This window comes from Protobothrops mucrosquamatus, unplaced genomic scaffold, assembly GCF_001527695.2.
Source record: "Protobothrops mucrosquamatus isolate PMUCROS unplaced genomic scaffold, P.Mucros_1.0 scaffold953, whole genome shotgun sequence".
Classification (NCBI taxonomy): domain Eukaryota; kingdom Metazoa; phylum Chordata; class Lepidosauria; order Squamata; family Viperidae; genus Protobothrops; species Protobothrops mucrosquamatus.
Genome location: NW_015387198.1, coordinates 67,637 through 87,860, shown reverse-complemented (window position 1 = coordinate 87,860; position 20,224 = coordinate 67,637). Strand labels below are relative to the sequence as shown.

At 46.1% G+C, this 20,224-nt stretch overlaps 1 protein-coding gene across 1 annotated transcript in view; it reads right to left on the bottom strand.

The window, feature by feature from the left end:
* ANK3 (ankyrin 3) overlaps positions 1 to 20,224 on the bottom strand; it is a gene marked incomplete at its 5' end in the record, with an annotated part of 147,572 nt that overhangs the window by 106,642 nt on the left and 20,706 nt on the right. Inside the window, 7 exon segments of the mRNA XM_029284794.1 lie at positions 604 to 702; positions 3,221 to 3,418; positions 4,112 to 4,210; positions 5,828 to 5,926; positions 8,498 to 8,596; positions 10,623 to 10,820; positions 14,935 to 15,033. Coding sequence (XP_029140627.1) covers positions 604 to 702; positions 3,221 to 3,418; positions 4,112 to 4,210; positions 5,828 to 5,926; positions 8,498 to 8,596; positions 10,623 to 10,820; positions 14,935 to 15,033 — 891 coding nt within the window.

The window sequence follows — 20,224 nt, the reverse complement described above, 5'->3', positions numbered from 1 at the left end:
CGATCACATAACACACTGACAAACGTCCTCCTCTCAGCTTCAATACAGGACATCAATAACTGAATCCTACTGTGATCTGATTGGCTCATTGGCAAAACAAGATGATACCCAATTGGCTCTCTAAACACTTGTGCTCATTGGCTACAATCGGATGAAGGAAAGCTACCTGATATCAACCTAAGCAAGTTGTGCTTCCTTTTTCTGGTTATTTGGCTATAATTTTTCACAGAATACAGTACAGATAATTGAACAAGCTATGTTGCCTTACATTCTTGATTAAATTATCTTTCCATTGATATATAATTTTAGGGTACTCCTCCAAAACAAAGTGGTGTTATTAGCCATCAAACCTCAAAAATACACTTTTCCCAAAAGGTTTCCACAATTCTGGCCACTACTGTAATCAATCCATCAAGGTTTTGTGGAGTAGAAGAATATCCTCAAGGAATCAATACCGCTTTTTCAGGAGAAACCAAGATCTTTTGCAATACTACATGGACGTGATGGAATAGGAAAAATACCCCAGTGAGATCCTAATGTTCTCACCAGTTGATGGCTTTGGTGGATGCTAGAACGACCACGTGGAAGCAACATCTGCCTTACCTTTCCAGCCGCATCTGGAGAGGCGTTTTTCTGAAGTAGGAGGTTGGCAACTTCTATTTTGCCGTATTTTGCTGCCACGTGTAGAGGGGTAAATCCTTTCTGCAAGATAAACATTTGCATTAACCATTTTATTTGAGGCAAAGGCCATTTTGGCAGAACCCAGGCGCAACTGAAGAGGTTGTCTTTCTGTGTCACAGCAGAATCGAATGTGCCCTTCCCAGCTACGTGTGGACCTGGAAGGGACGCAAGGATCTACTTTTCTACAATGCACAAGGAAGCCAATTAAATCACTGTGTTTTTCTTTTGAAAGAACTTTCAAATTCTTTTGAGTTTTCCAAAAACTCTGAAAGCACGGCTCCAGGGATAGGACCATGAAATTTGTAATGTCAGATCTTGAGTGGAGCCTTCCTGTTATTAGCAAAAGAAATATAACTTACGCAGGTCGGTAAAAAGGCAAAATAGAACTCGCTCTAATTTCCATCAAATTCAAAATCGGCAAGAGTAATTCAATAATCGTAATTTTCTGCTTAAAGAAGTAAAATAACACAGCCTGTGTAAAAAGGCACCATTTTGACAGAAAACAAATCGGTTTATCCTGAAAACAAAAATAATCAAAGGCCGCTAGGATGATACCCGGTCTGCATAAACCGTTTGAACTACTCCTTGGATAATACTTTATCGTGGGACACTTCGAATGTAGAGATCACTGCCTCCTTTTCAGGACCTAAGTACATACAGATGAACTTCGCATGCACAAATTGTCCTCTTAAATATTCATTGGTTGAATATTTTCCTCTTTTATTTTCTCAACGGTGTACAGAGTTGGCCCATTTGGCCCAAGTTACTTTGTATGGCTGTGAAAGTTGGACCACAAGAAAGGCTGAGCACCAAAGAATTGAGGGCTTTGAACTATGGTGTTGGAGAAGACTCCTGCGAGTCCCCTGGACTGCAAGGCGATCAAACCGGTCAGTCCTAGAGGAGATCAACCCCGACTGCTCTTTAGAAGGCCAGATCCTGAAGTGGAAACTCAAGTACTTTGGCCACCTAATGAGAAGGACTCACTGGAGAAGAGCCTAATGCTGGGAAAGATGGAGGGCAATATAAGAAGAAGGGGACGACAGAGAATGAGGTGGCTGGATGGAGTCACTGAAGCAGTAGGCGTGAGCTTAAATGAACTCCAGAAGATGGTAGAGGACAGGAAGGCCTGGAGGAACGTTGTCCATGGGGTTGCGATGGGTCGGACACGACTTCGCAATTAACAACAACAATAACAACTTTGCTACTTGAAGTTAAGGACCTGATGCCTCCAGGCCCCCGTTCCAAGCACAGAAGCCAACTGGAGTAGAATGGCGACCTTGGGTGTGGGATCCTCCACTGCCTTTGAAGAAGGATGGTTGTTCAAAATGGCTGAAAAGCTGTTCCTGTTGCCCTTTCCCAACCAGACACGACCCCTTCTGCATTACAAAAAGGTCAGCCCTGATTCTAAGCCAACGTTAGACCGGCTCTGAATTAAAGGGATAATTCACAAGTTGCGCTCTGGAGAAGTTTCAGAGTGAGAGAGTTGAATTCTATGGGCTGCTCTCTTCCTGAATGCCAAGGAAATTCATTCCCAAGTACACCTTTTCCGAAAGTAGAAAAGGAGGCTAATATACTATGTTCATATACTCAGGGGGGGAAAAAAGATCAAAATCATGCAGACAATGATTTCCTTGTGAGCCTCTATGCAAACAGGAATTGGACTTTGAAGAGGGATAAAAAAAGAGTATTATGCCTTTGAACTTTGATGTACAGGAAACTCCTGAGAACACCACGGATGGCCAAGAAATCAAACAAGAGGATCATTGAAAAAATTAATCCAGAATACTCACTCAAGGCACAAAAGATCAGGCTGAAGTTATCCTATTCTAAATGGTGTAGGGTTTCCTGCCTGAGCAGGGGGTTGGACTCGATGACCTCCAAGGTCCCTTCCAACTTTATTACTATTATTATATTAACTCTGGAGAAGCCTTTAATTCTGAGAATGGTAGAAAGAAAAAGAGAACCAGCTGCAAAGTGGAGGGACTCCATTATAACAGGGAAGAGGGCACCATTGGAAAACCTGAAGACTAGGCTGGGCAGAACAATCTGTCTCTGGGGTTGCTATGAGTCAACAGTGACTTAACAGCACTCAATCAATCAGTCAATCAATCAATCAATCAGGCAATCAGTCAATCAGTGGGCTTTTCCATGGGAAAAACAACATATTTCTTACTTGCTAGAATTACACATCTTTCTATCTACTTATTCAGCATCTTATAGAAAAACTCCAGAGTCCTGAAACAGTCAACTTGACCTTATTTGATAGATTGTTGGCCCAGAGCAATAATTCTACTGGAATCAATGTCATCCCCAGAGACATAATGGTGTTTTGACAGGGATCTGTTCTCCAAGCTTGCTGTTTAGCTCCCAGATGTTTTATTACCAAACTAGCTAACACCTTCAGCAGGTTTTTTTGGGGTGAAGTGTCTTGCTCATTTATATAGGTCCTGAGTGGTTGGGTGGTCTTGTGACTGGTTGAACCATAAGAGTGATTGAGTCACAGCCAACCTTGTGACTCATCCAAGGTAAATGTTCTTACCTTGGTAATGATACTCAAGGATGCCCCGTGGTCCAAAAGGACGGATGCCACATCTTCATGCCCTTCTCGTGCTGAAAGGTGCAACGGGGTGTACCCGGACGTTGTAGCAGCATTTGCTGAGGCTCCTTGCTGTAACAGCTGCTGGACTATATCGGCTTTGCCCAGACGCGCAGAAATGTGCAGTGGCGTTTGGTCATCCTAGAAATGGCAGGGAAAGAGTAAAACACAGCAAATTCCACGTTGGGGTTCGAGTGTGCAGTCCTTAGAACCCATGGAGGAAAGTGGGAGAACCTCAACAGGGGCCTGGATAAATTAAAACGGTGACTCCAAAACCCTCAGTTCTGACTGGAAGATCATGTCAAGCGAGATAATGTTGGAAAGGATCCCTGGCCATCCAACTGGAACGGATGAGCAGAGCACCAACTGTTTTGTTTTGAGTGTGACATTGGGCCAAATGTCCTTCCCCAAAAGTAAAATGGCTGTTCTGAGCACAAATAAGGGTGGGTTGTGTTTTTTTTTAGCACTCTGAGCTCCACAGAAAATGTTCTACACTGGAAAACACCATGGAGTGCCACGCTCCAACATTTCAACCAAAATGTTTTACAATCTCTTGCAGAGAATCCTAGGACTATCTCCTTGTCAAGGGACAGTAAAGCAGTGTTTCTCAACCTTGACAATTTTAAGGCATGTGGACTTCAACTCCCAGAATTCCACAGCCAGCATTGCTGGCTGTGGAATTCTGGGAGTTGAAGTCCACATGCCTTAAAATTGTCAAGGTTGAGAAACACTGCAGTAAAGGATGATAAACAGCCAGGGAAGGGATATCTCACCCCTTAATGCAGAGCAGCTGAAGGCCGCCTGCAGCAGAGAAGATGAGGAGAAGCTGCTTACCTTGGCTTTAGCTTCCACCTCAGCTCCATTTTGAACCAAGGACCGAACCACCTCTGACTGGCCAGCTCTGGCAGCCATGTGCAGGGCTGTCTCTCCCCTCTGTCAATGGAAAGTAGCATCAAGAGGTTATGATGAAAGAGAAAAGGAAGAAAAACACGTTACTAGCAACAAAAGAGTCATTTGGGATCAGGATGTAAAACCAGATCATCTTTGACCTCTCGGGACTGTCTAGCCCAGGGGTAGGCCACCTTGGCTCTTTTATGACTGGTGGACTTCAACTCCCAGAATTCCTGAGCCAGCATGGCTCAGCTTGGAAACCTCTCCCTTTCCCCTCAGCGTGGCTGGCTCAGGAATTCTGGGAGTTGAAGTCCACGAGTCATAAAAGAGCCAAGGTTGCCTACCCCTGGTCTAGGAGGCTCACCGCTTAGAACAGGAGGACTTAGGAAAGGGGGAGGCAACCTTGGCTCTTTTATGACTCATGGACTTCAACTCCCAGAATTCCTGAGCCAGCGTGGATCAGCTTGGAAACCTCTCCCTTTCCCCTCAGCATGGCTGGCTCAGGAATTCTGGGAGTTGAAGTCCACGAGTCATAAAAGAGCCAAGGTTGCCTACCCCTGGTCTAGCCCTTACAAAGTAATTTATTCCAGAATTGATTTATTTTTTTTTAGCCCCGGAAACACACCATGGTTTTGTTCTTCACCAAATTAAAACATTGCTGTTTTAAAAAGGAGAGATGTTGTACGAGGAATTAAGGCAACCTTGTGTTTCAACGACATTATCCACAGGATAAGTCCATGGGACTAACCTTCAGATCTGAATGTTCCCCACAGACACACACAGAGACAATTTGATTCTCTGCTCTTGTGCTTGAGGACTCTGGATGCCTGTTTGTCAGCAGGCAAACTCACAGCTGGGCCAATCGAAACAAATCAATAGTAATAATAAAAAAGGCTATTAACAATCTGCGGAGCTTCACGCACTTCAACCAAAGGATGGGTCACTAGGGAAATGGCAAGGACAGCAAGAAACTGAAAAGGGGAAGTTGCATGTTTGGAGCGTTTGCCAGAGTTTGCTAGAGTTAAAAGCAAATCCTGCCCATAGCACAGATTGTGCTGAGTGCGCCTGTGGCTCACTTCTCATGGCATTGAGCCTAGCAGAGAATGGCCCGTGGCAGACCGTAGCAAAACAAAAACAGGTATTCTCTGGCCAGCTTTGGGAGAACAATCTCGCCACAAACCACTCTGATTTTTAAAGCTTCTCTTCCTCCTGTGGGGGCTGAAAAATGCTCAGCTTTGATTGGAATCTGCTTCATGGACAGAGTGGCCTCAAAATGACATTCAAGAAATAGAGGCTTTCCCACAGACTGGAGGTGGCTTGTGATCATGCACAAACCTTCTCTCCCCGTGGCACAGATCATGGTTAAAAAGAAATTTGGCTAAGACCTAGAGAGAGAAAAGCTGCAGGACCCATCCCTTCGTAGCCCAGGAGAGAACACTTCGTATTTCCCTCTTCTGAAATCCAGCTGGGAGAACTCCAAAGATAGTGTGAGTGCTGGCCTGTTGTGTTGGTTGGTAGAAAAACCAACAACGGGAGCTTCAAATTGTGGTTCCAGACAAGGTCATTATCTCTGCCCTAGACAAACAGCCCAGCCAAGGGAGATGGAGAGGAGGAGGCCACTAGCCTGCCCAGTAATGAAAGGTCCACCCTGCTACTTACCACATTGGTTGTGTTGGGAGAAGCTCCGTGGTGCATCAGGTGTGAAACAATATTTACATGCCCCATGAAGGCAGCAACATGGATTGGAGTCAAACCCGACTAGGAAATAAGCAGAGAGAAGAAAAGAACCGAAATATAAGCAAAGCATTAGCAGAGTACCCCGGGGGCTGAATGTTTAGGGGGGCAGCTTGCTGAGCTGGCACCTGATGGTTAGTGACTGCAAAAATATACAAGGCTGGCTATTGCCAATATTTATTTAAATCCTTTATTGTCAAAGTACAACATGCGTACAATGAGATTGGATGAGCCTCCCTTTGTGCACCCCCCCATCACGACTCACAATGACAACAAACGCACACTCTTATTGCATCACGTGAACTTATTGCACGACGCGCCGGCCCCGCAAGTCTATCATACATGGAGTTATTTCCCATTCAGGAGTCTGACACCCCTTGGGTAGAAACTGTTCTTCAGCCTGTTGGTGCGGCTGGCTATGCTTCTATATCTCCTACACCCGAAGGTAGGAGAGAGTAAAGAAGTGCTGACCGGGGTGTGAGTCGTCCCTGAGGATTTTCCTCACTCTTCTAAGGCAGCGGGCCCTAGCGATGGCGTCTAGTGGTGTCAGGGGACAGCCTGCGATGTTTTGTGTTGTGCTAACCACCCTCTGTAGTGTCTTTCTATCCGCGGCTGTCAAGCCAGCACCCCACACCATAATGCAGTGTGAGATGATGCTTTCTATGGTGGACCGGTAAAAGAAGGTCATCAGTCATTGTTCCACTTTGTTCTTTCACAAGACCCTAAGGCAGTGGTGGCGAACCTATGGCATGCGTGCCAGAGGCGGCACTCAGAGCCCTGTCTGTGGGCACGCGTACCATGCCCCGGAGATGGCGAGGGACTGGCCCCCGCCACCCCGGCCCCACCCACCCAGTCTGCCATGATCACCGCAGCCATGCCCACCTGGCACCCGGTGATAAATAAGTGGGTTTTGGGTTGCAGTTTGGGCACTGGGTCCCTAAAAGGTTCGCCATCACTGCCCTAAGGAAATGGAGTCTCTGTTGGGCCTTTCTGGCCACCTGGATTGTGTTGATTTTCCAGGTGAGATCTTCGCTGAGGTAGACCCCCAGGAATTTAAAGGAGGAAACTCTCTCCACACACACACACACACACACACACACACACACATCCCAATGTAAAGTGGTGCGGGTTCCTCTCTCAATATTACAAGGCCAACCTGTGGCACGTTCAAAACCAATGTGTTGACACTGAGGCCGCATCCTGCGCATCTACCTAGGTTTGGAAGACATCTTCCATTGCACTCTGTACGCATAGCTCTCCAGAAGGTTTGTTTTCTATAATTCAAAGCAGGGGTAGTCAACCTTGGCTCTTTTATGACTCGTGGACTTCAATTCCCAGAATTCCTGAGCCAGCTATGCTGGCTCAGGAATTCTGGGAGTTGAAGTCCACGAGTCATAAAAGAGCCAAGGTTGACTACCCCTGATTCAAAGCAACTTGAGTGCAGAAAGGCAGAAACCAAAAGTTGAAAAGAGTCACGTAGGCAGATCAAATCCAAGCATTCGGGCAAGAGCACATTTATGCGTTCGTGTGCATCACAGAGACTTACAATGTTCCATTTCACCTATGTGGGAACGAGAGTTTGCTTTTCTATTTTGGTTTGATGGCAGTGAAAGCTATCTTAAAAATTCATGGCGAAAATTGAGCAATGGCCAAAATTGTGGAAACCTTTTGGGAAAAGTGTACAGTAGAAATGCCACCTTTGGTTTCCACCAATATTTCTTCTAATTTCTTTATAACTGCAGCCTCGTTCACTTCATAATACTGTTTTACATCGCTTTCTGGGCAACCAGTCAACTCTTTGCACCATGACTTTAATTTTATTACATTTTACAAGCTCACTCAAGGAAAGAACACAAAAAAACCCAACCAACTGGATAGCGATCACATAACACACTGACAAATGCCCTCCTCTCAGCTTCAATACATGACATCAATGACTGAATCCTACTGTGATCTGATTGGCTCATGGCCAAAACAAGAGGACACCTGATTGGCTCTCTAAACACTCATGCTCATTGGCTACCATCAGATGAAGGAAAGCTACCTGAGATCAACCTAAGCAAGTGGTGCTTCCTTTTTCTGGTTATTTGGCTATAACCTTTCATAGAATACAGTACAGATAATTGAACAAACTATGTTGCCTTACATTCTTGATTAAATTATCTTTCCATTGATATATAATTTTAGGGTACTCCTCCAAAACAAAGTGGTGTTATTAGCCATCAAACCTCAAAAATACACTTTTCCCAAAAGGTTTCCACAATTCTGGCCACTACTGTAATTCTTTTACTCCAGCTTGAAATGTTGTGTCTCCGTTGAAGGTCATTACCTAAGACCGGCATAACAAGGTCTTTTCTGGGTCAATTTTGGATACAGCTCTTTGGGGTTTCTCAGTAATTCATGAGATGAAGGCAAAGTTTTCGCCAAAGGACTTTGTTGTCTTGAAATTAGCAAACAGAAATATTCACCAAGGCAATAGAAGGTGGAGATCATGTTTACTGAGAATCCTTTTTTGGCACGCCTCCGCTCTTGTGCTCCAAGGCTGTAACAGGGCTTATTTAAATAAACCTGACCGTAGCTGCGAAGATGCCTTACCTCTGTGACAGCTTGAATCGAGGCTCCGTGTTTCAGCAGAAGGTCCATCACTTTAATTCTGTTCTTTTTGCAGGCAATGTGGAGAGGCGTGAAACCGTTCTGGAAAATTTTTTTGGAAAGCATTACAAAAATCCCCCCCAAAAGAGAGTTTACAAAAATCTATCCATCCCTTTTTAATAGTGTATGACTGCTAACTCTTTTTTTTTATGATTTGTTTGTTTCCGTTTCTCCAGGTGTTCAAAGCAGTTGATTTTATCTGCACACAAAGGTGAAGTAGGTTGGGCTGGGACAGAGGGATGGGACTCTGAAAAATTACACACACACACACACACACATGGAAGCTCCCATGACGGAAAGTGAGTTTAAAACGGGGTCTCTCACTCCTAGCCCAACCCTTTCAGTAAATACCTTTATAGGGTCATATAAGCTGGTAAAAATAGTTCATTGTCCTTGCTAAAATGCTAATGATAAATGTGGCTCAAAGAAAACAAAAAACAGATGTATCATCCAGCACACAACTGCGTTAGTCCAACTGCGACATTTTTTTTTTTTTAAAAAAGGGATGTCCTGACTCTCAAAGATCCACGTATTTCTGCTCGCGGCACTTGCTTAGATGTTGACCATAAATTTTTAAACTAGTCAAAGCAGCATCAGCTGCTTATTTTAAAAGCAACTGACAGAACTGGGTCTCACCTCTGAAGAAAAATACTTCAGCTACCTTCTCAACTGGAGAAAAATATCAGATGCTTTCAGAGTCATTACCTAGTCTGGCTGAATGAGAACTCTCCTTTGTTGTCCCAATCACCACCAATGCCATATCTTCGTCATCATCAAGGAAATCTTCTGATTGCATTTGCCAAGGGTCTCTCTCTTCCTGCTAAGGCAGTGGTTCTCAACCTATGGGTCGCGACCCCATTTGGGGTCGATCGACCATTTCACGGGGGTCGCCAAGCAAGGCTGTCCGCCATTTTTTCCCCCTTTTCCGGCAGGTGCCTTACCTCCCTTGGGCTGGGCCGGCTGGTGGTCGGCCTGCTCCCAGGCAGGGAAAGTCCTTGACTTATGACCGGTTGGGTAGTCCTCAACTTACGACCAGTTTAGTCCTCGACTTACAACTGGTTTAGTCCTCAACCTTAAAAAGGTTGAGAACCACTGTGCTAAGGGCTACTTTTCTGCATCCCACCTGGAGCTATCTGGTCCATGAGAGAGGTGGTCTTGGTGTGACTGACCCCTCTCTTCCACTGCCCTCAGCTAGGAGGTTAAAACCTTCCAGTGCAAGATTTATCAATTTATGTACTATAAGGGCTTGTCTTCCTTGAAAAAGTCCCTGGCTAATTTAGATTTTGAGATCCTTCCTTCCTTCCTTCCTTCCTTCCTTCCTTCCTTCCTTCCTTCCTTCCTTCCTTCCTTCCTTCCTTCCTTCCTTCCTTCCTCTCCTCTCCTCTCCTCTCCTCTCCTCTCCTCTGACCACAATTGTCAAAAATCAATAGTGCAATTTTGTTCCATTTTCAAGTTCAAAATTCTAGAAATCTGTCTTGGGAAATTCATGATAAGCTTAGTACAACTTTTGCTTTAAAAAAGGAAAAAAAATGTAAACAAAGTCCAGGCTATAGAAAAAGAAAATCCTGACATTAAAAAAAAACCAAACTATGTACATCTTTCCTCTTTAACATCTCACTTTTACAAGACTGCTATTATGCAATTATAGAAAAAACCCTCTAAGGAAGCCACTATCTCCTTCCTTCCTTCCTTCCCTCCTTCCTTCCTTCCTTCCTTTCTTCCTTCTTCCCTCCCTCCCTCCTACCCTTCTTCCCTCCCTCCCTCCCTCCCTCCCTCCTTTCTTCCTTCCTTCCTTCCCTCCTTTCCTTCCTTCCTTTCTTCCCTCCCTCCCTCCCTCTCTCCCTCCATTCATTCATTCATTCATTCATTCATTCATTCATTCATTCATTCATTCATTCATTCATTCAAATAAATTAATAATAAATAAATAAACCCAAGGAGGCCCACAGCCTCTTCTCTTGAACCCTACCACCATTGCAATGTTTTTTTCTCCCAGCTCTCAAACACAAGTCCCAACCTAGCTGGTAAACGGGGGAGGGGGGGACAGGAGGGACCCCGGTGTGCTCACCAGTGCTTTGGCATTAGGATTCGCCTTCTTGTCCAACAAAACCTTGGCAACCTTGTAATGGCCACAGTGAGCGGCCACATGAAGCGCTGTCAGATAGTCGTTGGTCACATCGTCCACGGGTACGTGGTGCTCAATCAGGAGCTGAACGCAGTTGAGATGGTCCCCTTGGGTCGCCATGTGCAACGGAGACAAGCCATTCTGGAATATCAGAAGAGGGGAAGCAGAGTAAGAAAACCACCTCTGGAAAATAAAGACAAGACTAACATCTGGTTCTCGTCTAGCTGCTCAGCTGGATGGGTATTTATAGGGGGAGGCTCAAGGGAAACCTTTCAAGGGGCTGTGATTCTTATCTTACAAAAGCAACACATCCATGGGAACTTCAAAGTAATCGCAGGAAAGGAAAAAAAGAAAAAAAAGGAATGTTTACACTGGTAGAAGTGCTTAACCTGGAAGTCAGACCTTTTCAAGCCAAGACAGGAATAGGCTTCTAATCTTTTAAACCACCGGGTTGTTTTTCACCAAGTAAGAACCCTGTATTTAAATAAAGAGAAACCTTTCCCACACACCCAGAAAGACCTACGTCCAAAATATCCCTAGCGAAGGAATGCAAACAATCTAAAGTTTTGTTGTTAGTTGCGAAGTCGTGTCCGACCCATTGCGACCCCCATGGACAACGTTCCTCCAGGCCTTCCTGTCCTCTGCCATCTTCTGGAGTCCATTGAAGCTCATGCCTACTGCTTCAGTGACTCCATCCAGCCACCCCATTCTCTGTCGCCCCCTTCTTCTATTGCCGTCCATCTTTCCCAGCATTAGGCTCTTCTCCAGTGAGTCCTTCCTTCTCATTAGGTGGCCAAAGTACTTGAGTTTCAACTTCAGGATCTGGCCTTCTAAAGAGCAGTCGGGGTTGATCTCCTCTAGGACTGACCGGTTTGATCGTCTTGCAGTCCAGGGGACTTGCAGGAGTCTTCTCCAGCACCATAGTTCAAAGGCCTCAATTCAAATCTAAAGTTACTTTGCACAGATCTCTAGACATGGATCTTTAAAAAAAGTCAGTGGTTGCAGAAAGGCCTTCTGGATGCATCTCAAGGAAATGCGGCATTTTTTTGAATCAATCTTTGATGTATGAATAGAAGCCGTCAACAACAGATCAGGTAGCCAACAGAGAGAATGTCCACACGAGAGATGCTTAGAATTGCTCTTTGATACTGAGCGCCTTTTATGACAAGCCTAGTAGGACAGCCACAATTGAGAGCTATTGTGGGTTAACAGTTTGATAAGAGGGCAAATAGTCAAGTTCGTACGCATTCCCATGCTTAGTATTTTCCTGGCTTACCGGGAAAAGAGGTATTCTGCATCCCTTGCATCCACTTTTATCTAAATAAGATTACTCTAAAAACTTGTTTACATAGAAAAGTGTTTGTCAACGCTGCTAACATCGGATGTTCTTGCTTTGACAACATATGGAGATGCAGCCATTTTCCTTCTTATCTTTTACTCTTAGAATTAGAGTTAGAATTAGATGATACTGGAGGGGAGGAAGAGGAATGTGCATGGGAGTTTTGTTAGACATAACAATATTGTAACTAGTGTGAGAACCAAGGTTTTTGAAATAAGAGATGATAAGAAATGGCGGGTTGAAGAACTGGAGGGAAAGCCGGCATTTCAAACATATTGGAGAATGTGATTTATGACTGTTAATTAGAGGAAGGAATTGTGCTTTGATACTATGTGTTCAGGGGAGGGGAATTCAGATTTTGGCTTGGCCTATGTACGTGCCGATGCTATGCTACTCAAATAAAGATTCTTTAAGATAAACAATGCCTCGAAGTTCTTTGAAGAGTTTCATCTATCAGAAGCATGACAGTGTTATAGTCTGAAAGGGACTGGGTTTAAAAACAGCTTCTCCTTCCTGTGATTTTGGGTTGAGCTTCCTGCAAGTGTCGAAGAGGCCTAACCCTGCTTAGATTCCAAGCCTAGACTAAATTGGGCCAAGGCTGCCATCTACTGAGACAGGAGAGGAGCTTCAGAAGGCTTCCTGAGACCATCATCCCTTGGGGTGATGAGACAAATTGTAGACAGCCCGGGTCTAAAGAAGCACCACTGAAGGTACCAGAAGAGGTGAAGGAGGGAAGAGGTTCTCCATGGCCCTTTTTCTTCAAGAAATCGACTAGCATCTCCTTTTCTGGTTAGCAGCCATTTGCTTGTGCCAAAAGTAATGATCAGAGAAGAGTAAAACAAGGGCCATGAATGGTTTAAAGTGGGTCACGACCAAATCCACATTAGGCTGAATTTCTGCTGCTACAGTACATTAAGGCAATGTGAGAAATTTAAAAAAAGACCATTTCGGAATCAAATCCACACTGTAGTCAACGCAATGTTTTGAAAAACGAAGAAAATGCCATTTTAGGAATGCCTTAAGAAAACAGCTTTACAGTTTATCCGAGCTTTTCTCAAGACCTCGGCTGAAGCAAGCAGAAAACACAGCTTTAGGATTCTCCACTGGAGGAAGAAGAGCCAAGGCCAAACACACGGGACTGAGGTGCAGACACCACTTCCAACATATAGGAGGATGCCCCATTCTGTCCCACAAGCTGCTTTGAATCCTTCCTGGTTCGAAAGACAGACTGACGTGGGAAAATCAAACCCAAACTGGGCGGATAGAATTACTTGCATGCTGCTTGGCACCGCTGAAGTTGTACTTAGGCCTAGATAAGGCTTGGAAGCCCTGGCTCTTTGCCCAGGTTTCTGGCATCTGTTTTTGGCCCTTGTCTGGGTTTTGCTAACTTTTTATTTCCTTTCTTCTACTTTCTTCTATTGTTTAATATTTGTTTTAATGTTTTTACCTGTGAACCTCTCAGCTGTATTGAGATTTGGGTGCTATACGAATTTAATAAATAATAATAACATAATTTAGGCTTCTCAAACTGGTTGCCCATGATACGGGGAGAAAATGTTTATCAGGAAACAGTCAAATTAATCACGGGCACTGCAGGTCAAATGTTGACAGATGGAAGGATTGTAATCTCTGGCCAAACATTGACAAAACCTGAAAATCCTGTTTGAATAAATGTTCACCTGAGAGGAAGAAAAACGTAGCTATGAATAGCAATAGGCATCGATCTATCTGCCGTGCATGCTTGAAGTCCCTTAATTTTCACCAGCTCACAGGGCATAGGCAGAAAAGACAGAAAGCGGCATGTTTCTGTTTAAAAAACTAAGACACAGGGCTGAGTTTTATGGTGAACCATGTGGGAAGTCAGCCCCCCCCCAGAGAAGGAAATATTAAAAGGGCAGAAAAATATATTTCCTCAAAGGATCTTAAAGAGGCAGAAAAGCATGCCCAGTTTTTTTAATAGCCCCAAGTCTCCCTCCCCCAAGCAGAAACCAGCTCTGTACAAATGCAGATGTAAATAATCCAGGAAGGTTGGAGGCCCCCAGCTAGAAGCTTAGAAAGACAGACACCTAAAATCTACCCCACCCAAACTCTAAGACAGGACATAATAGGATTAACCCAGATGCCAAAGGGCACATCCAGACTCAGGTCAGAATACATGACACAGGAAATACAAAGCCTCAAACAGGAACAGGAAACAACTCCAAATAAAAGCCCCAGAGGGTATAAAAACCCACTCCCTATATGTGCTCTCTCTCTTTTCTTCCAGAACCATCTTTCTGTCTGGCTCTCCTCTCCAATAAACTGCCACCTTCTTTCTAAAGCAGTCGCCATGTTGTTTATTCCCGGCTTGGACTGAACTTTTCCTTCAATAACCAGGAATCAAGGAACCTGTCGTAAGTTCTACAATTGCCCCATTTCCCATCTGAAAAAATGGGTGCAGAAGTTCTAACCTAAACCAGGGGTCCCCAACCCCCGGGCCATGAACCAGTACCAGGCCACGGCATGCCAGCAACCGGTCCGCACAAACAAGTGAAGCCCCATCTGCGAGATGCAGGCAGCACACAAAACCACGCACCCTCCAGTCCGCGGAAAAACCTCTCTCCACGGAACTGGTCCCTGGTACCCAAAAGGTTGGGGACCTCTGACCTAAACTACAGAGTTGTTGTGATAAGTAACACAAAATAATGTAGACAAAGAAGCATCCTGAGAATTCTAAAAGGCACTACCTGTCCCACCTAAATGCAAGGCTGTTTCTAAGCTGGAAAAGAACAGAAATTATGGATGGAAGTGAATTTCCAATCATGTTATATTCAGCCACACTCTTTTCTTCACCAGCCTCTTCGAAACAAAAGGTGGATATAAATGGGAGGCTTTGGAGTCTGCGATTCCTTAAATCCTGAGCTCCACAACATTTACCTTTGTTTTGGAAAGAAGAGGGGCTCCACGGTCGAGCAGCATCCGTACGACTTGTTCGTGGCCGCTTCGGGCTCCACAATGCAGAGGGGTCAGGCCGTCCTGAAGGAAATAAACTTACAGCTCTTTTTGGGGTGGGGGAAACCAACAAAAGCAGGGACATTTAATGCCTGCAGAGTAGTGTCCAGGAAGAAAGACACATCTTAATTATATTTTTTTTACTTATTAGAAATAGAATCAAGAAGTCACATTTGCCAATATCATAGGATAATGGTTCAGTAAGTATTTAGTCTGCCTTATGCATACAAGAAATAGTTGCTCAGAGAGAGTGCCGGGACCAAGATAATTCACGAAATGAAGGAGAAGGGAAGACCTATAGCAGTGATGGCGAACCTTTTAGAGACCGAGTGCTCAAACTGCAACCCAAAACCCACTTATTTATCGCAAAGTGCCAGGGCCGCATCAGCATTGTGGTGCCCTCAGGGGGGTGGGTGGGCATGGCCCACTGGGTGGGCGTGGCTGTGGTGGTCATGGCAGACTGAGTGGGCGTGGCCAGGGTGGGCATGGCCACCTTGATGTTGCTCATGGGGGGGACGCTTGTGGGGGCTGGGCAGGATTGGGGGAGATCCAAGGGATCTCTGGTGGGTGGGGCAGTGGGCAGGAGGCTCATCCTGCGGGGCGAGGCAGGGGGTAGGGCAGGGGTGCCATTGCTGTGGGGCAAGGTGAAGCAGGGGCGGCTGCTGCCTGACACCATCAGCCCCCGCAACAGAGACCAGCGAGCACATGGGGGGCGCTCTACCACCTCTACTCGAGCTTGCTAGCCAGCTGCTTCGCCTCCTATGTGCTGGGTGGGGCTGCCACTCCATGCACCAGCGGTGGCCTAATGGACCTGCACAAGCTGGCGGCGATGGCGGCAGGTGTGCCCACAGAGATGGCTCTGAGTGCTGTCTCTGGCACGCGTGCCACAGGCTTGCCATCACTGACCTATAGAAACCTAGTCTTTCCTGCTTCTTCCCTGCTCACTGTAGCTTCCTCCCCCAGATGAAGTTCTTCTTGGTCTTTTCCCCTACACATTCTGGATGACAATTGGTATTTCGAGTCCAATCTTATAAGTAGTCACTTCAAACCCCATTGGAACAAGCCCCAACTTTCTCCAAACACATTTCTGAACCAGGCATTCCTAGGAAAAGCCTTGGAGAACAATTTTATGAAACACAAAGGACAGATCCCATGCAAAGTTCTTCACCTGACGGACTCACTCAACATTCACAAGTTCTTCTTACCAGGCGGGACTTTTTCTCCATCACCCAAGAATGAAAGTTTTTGGGTAGGATGAAGGCCTTTCCCCCCCTAACCACAGTCCTTACCCTCAAACCCCCATCCTTAGAGCAAGCAAACCTAGTTTTTACATGCTGGGAAAGATCCTGCAGGTGTCTCATTTAGATGATGCAACTCTGCATCTTATCATGGAATCCTCAGGAATTGCAAATGGTGAAAGGATAATGTTTGTTGTATACACTCATCTATGACTGAGTGAGAAACAACCAAGAATATTGTATTTTTTGGAAAGGTAAATCATTCCAAGCTGCTCAAGCTTGATCCCTGAATTTCTGAGGTTTGACAACACATCTCCCCAGTTGTTTTGCTTCTAGAACTCAAGGGATTCATGAAGAGGTCATCATTTCAAAAAATACCTAAAAAAACCCTCCAAAATTCACAAAGCCACAATTTAGTGTGCTTCACGCAGCTATCTTCAAGCTCCAGGAAGGTCCTGGTTTCTCCTATTTAACTGACATTTATTTGGATTTTTCTGCTCCTCGGCACTTCTCACAATGTTCCTCCAGGACAGCGTGTCAGCTAATGTCACTTTCTTTAAGATGGCTGAGGCAATTTGTGACAGGCCAAGCACTTACTTCACAGCTGAGGCATATTTTACCCGTAGCCTTGGTCTATGAGACCAAGCCTCATATTTCTCATCCTATCACTCAGTGGCTACACAACACGTCAAGCCCACGAGCCTCCTAAGCTCCATTCAAACCTGAAAGTGCCAGAGAAATCAAAATCCTGAGACGGGAAGGAGGACGGGACAGAGTGGCTTCATCAGCCCTTTAGATGACTTTCTTGCTCTTTGGTTCCGCCAGGTGTTTGCTTACTGTGAGCTCACATGCTCCAGGAAACAGTGAATGTGAACAGTTTATACTTTTGCTTTAGTCACCAGGTTAAAATATAACAACATTCACATGACCAAAGCTAACCAAATAACCACAATTGCAGGAAACGGAATCAACCAGCAGCATTTGCTACCCAAAAGGATTTGCAATTCATCCATCCAAAGTGCCCTTCAGAAAAACTAGATCTTAATCATTTCATTTCATTTCATGTGTTTTGCTTGTATGCCGCTCATTCCTATAGGTCAGTGGTGGCGAACCTATGGCACGTGTGCCAGAGGCGGGACTCAAAGCCCTCTCTGTGGGCAAGCACACTGTTGCCCCACCACCGCCTCCCTCCCAGCAGCCCCCTCCTCACCAGCAGCCCCTCCGGAGGAGAGTCGCCCCGGGTGCAGCCCGCGCAGAGTAGCACAAACAAGGACATGGCAGCCGGGCAGCAGGGACGAAACTCCACCCTCACGCCCGTCGTGCGCAGATGATGCTGCGGGGCGCGGGCGGAGGGCATGGCTGCTATGGTGCTGCAGGGCCACCTGCGCGATCTGCTGCTGTGGGCTGTGGAGGTGGTAGGTGGCCCTGCGGGTGGGGGGGCAGGGCAGGGGGTGGAGTGGGGCTCAGGGGGCAGGGGGGCAGGGGAGGGCACGGAGGCAGGGTGGTTTTGGGGCACTCGGTATCTAAAAGGTTCGCCATCACGGTTATAGGTGCTTTCTGGAATGAGGTGACCTTGTCTCTGTTCTTAAAAAAGGGGACCACCAGAGCTTGCATTTGGGGTCCCAGATGGCAATATTCCCTAGGATATGGGTCTCACCGGAAGGGCAGACACCGCCCAGAAAAAACGATCTCCAGAGACACAGTGGACAAATTGAAGCAACTCCATCTAATTTGGGACTTTGTACTTTGCTTGTTTCTCCCACAAAAGGAGGGGAGAGGAGGATAAATGCGTGGGCAAAAGAGATATTCATAAGCCAATTTATTAAGACAAGATACGATCACTTGAATGCCATGTCAAAGAGGTTCAAAACCAGCCAAATAAACACCAGCCAAATATAAAGACCCATCAGTACAATAATGAAGAGAAAATGACATTCCGGAACGCCAGCAAGCTTAACGCCGTAAACAAGATCTATACAACGTGTTATTTAGCTGTCACTTCAACCTCTTTTACTTGTTTAAGCCACATCAATCACTTCTTTTCCCGCACATTTTGGGGAAGCGCTTTCAAAGCAGTTTTGATGATTTCCCTGAGTGCACAGTGTGCTCCATTAACCACTGTGATATCCTGGGGAGCATCTTTCAGACAGGGAAAAAGTGGTATCATTGCTTTAGTCATTGAGATCACATCTAGCGAGGGCAACCTTATTTATTGTTAAGATCCTGTTGTGCCTCAAATGCCAAAGGGTGAGATTATCAGGGAGCTGAGAGAGAGAGAGAGAGAGAGACAGACAGACAGACAGACAGACAGACAGACAGACAGACAGACAGACAGAGACAGAGAGACAGACAGAGAGAGAGAGAGAGAGAGAGAGAGAGAGAGAGAGAGAGAGAGAGAGAGAGAGAGAGAGAGAGAGAGAGAGAGAGAGAGAGAGAGAGAGAGAGAGAGAGAGAGAGAGAGAGAGAATAAATCATACATGGGGCCCAGGGCACCTCTAGGGAAACCTCCCCCAGAGTCACAGGAGCAATGAATAATGGAAGCAGAGAACCGGAAGTCCTGCAGATACCGCACAGCTGGTAGAAGTTGCTGTTACAAGATATAGCAAAGGCTCCCTCCAGACAACGGTAGGACCTCCATCGAAAGACTACGTCCCTTTCAGTGCCAACTGCAAGGGAGCTATGGAGCTTACGTCCTGCTAGCCCCTCTGAGAAGGTAGCCTGGATTAAGGTGATCTTCCGTCTGAGTAGAAGAATTTGGGCTGCCTCCAAAGAAGCAACTCTCGTGCCCCATCGTGGTGGCAGGCCTGAAAGAACCAGAGGAGGCTCCTCTTCCACTTTTAAAGTCTCCTGCAAGGGGAGGAAGCCCATCATCCACAGGGAGGCCATAGTGGTATTCAACCCTAGAGGGTTCAAGTGGATGAAACTTCCTCTCTTATTTTTTTCCCCGAAATCTCTCTTCTTCTTAGGACTTGCTCTGTCCAGGGCACTGAAAGAGAGCTGCCTCCATTTGGTGTGCAATGTGACTGCTTGAATGTGGATTTTTTTAAATGGTTTTTAATCAATCTCAATAGACCAGGGGTGTCAAACTCAATTTCATTGAGGGCCGCATCAGCATTGCGGTTGCCCTTGGGGGGGGGCGGGTAGGGGTGGCCAGGGTGGGTGCGGCCTACTGGGTGGGCGTGGATGGAGTGGGTGTGGCCTACTGGGTGGGCATGGCCAGCCCTACATCGTTCGCGTCAAGGGGGCCTGTGGGGGCCTAGGCAGGAGTGGGACAGATCTGAGGGTCTCTGGCAGAAGGGGGTGGGACCGGGGCAAGTGCCAAAGCATGGTACATTTCTTCATTCCTCACAAAGGGTGACACCTCCCCAACATGCACCCAGGGGGCGGGAGAGACACAGTAGGGGCTGGTTTCTCGCTGTTTCTAGACGGCCTTGTGGAGCTAAGACTGAATGCATTTCAGCATAAATGGCCACCACAAAATTGTACATTGGCTCCCGGCCGGCCTGGGCCAGGGCCAAGGCAGCGGGGGCCGTTCCCTCACTGTTTCCAGGATGGCTTCGCAGGCCACATGAAACCATTTCGTGGGCCGCATCCGGCCCCCGGGCCTTGTGTTTGACACGTCTGCAATAGATGTACAGTAAACCAGCAAGGGTCAACGGTGTATAAACACCGCACTAAACAAAAAAACTGATACCTTTTGGAGGATAGTTTTTTTGGGGGTTTGTTTCATGGGTAATTCATGGAGAGTTCATGGGTTTGTGGTCAGGCCTGCCCAAGTCATATCTCCCCCTTGGGTTGCCCTTGGGGGGCTGGGTGGGTGTGGCCAGGGTGGGTGCGGCCTACTGGGTGGGTGTGGAAAAGAAACCCTCAACTCCATTTGGGAAAGAAAGACCCTCAACTCCATTTGGCTTGAAGTAATAGGTTCTTTTCCTAAAGGGTGCTGGATGTAGTAATGTCAGGCTAGAACTGAATTTCCT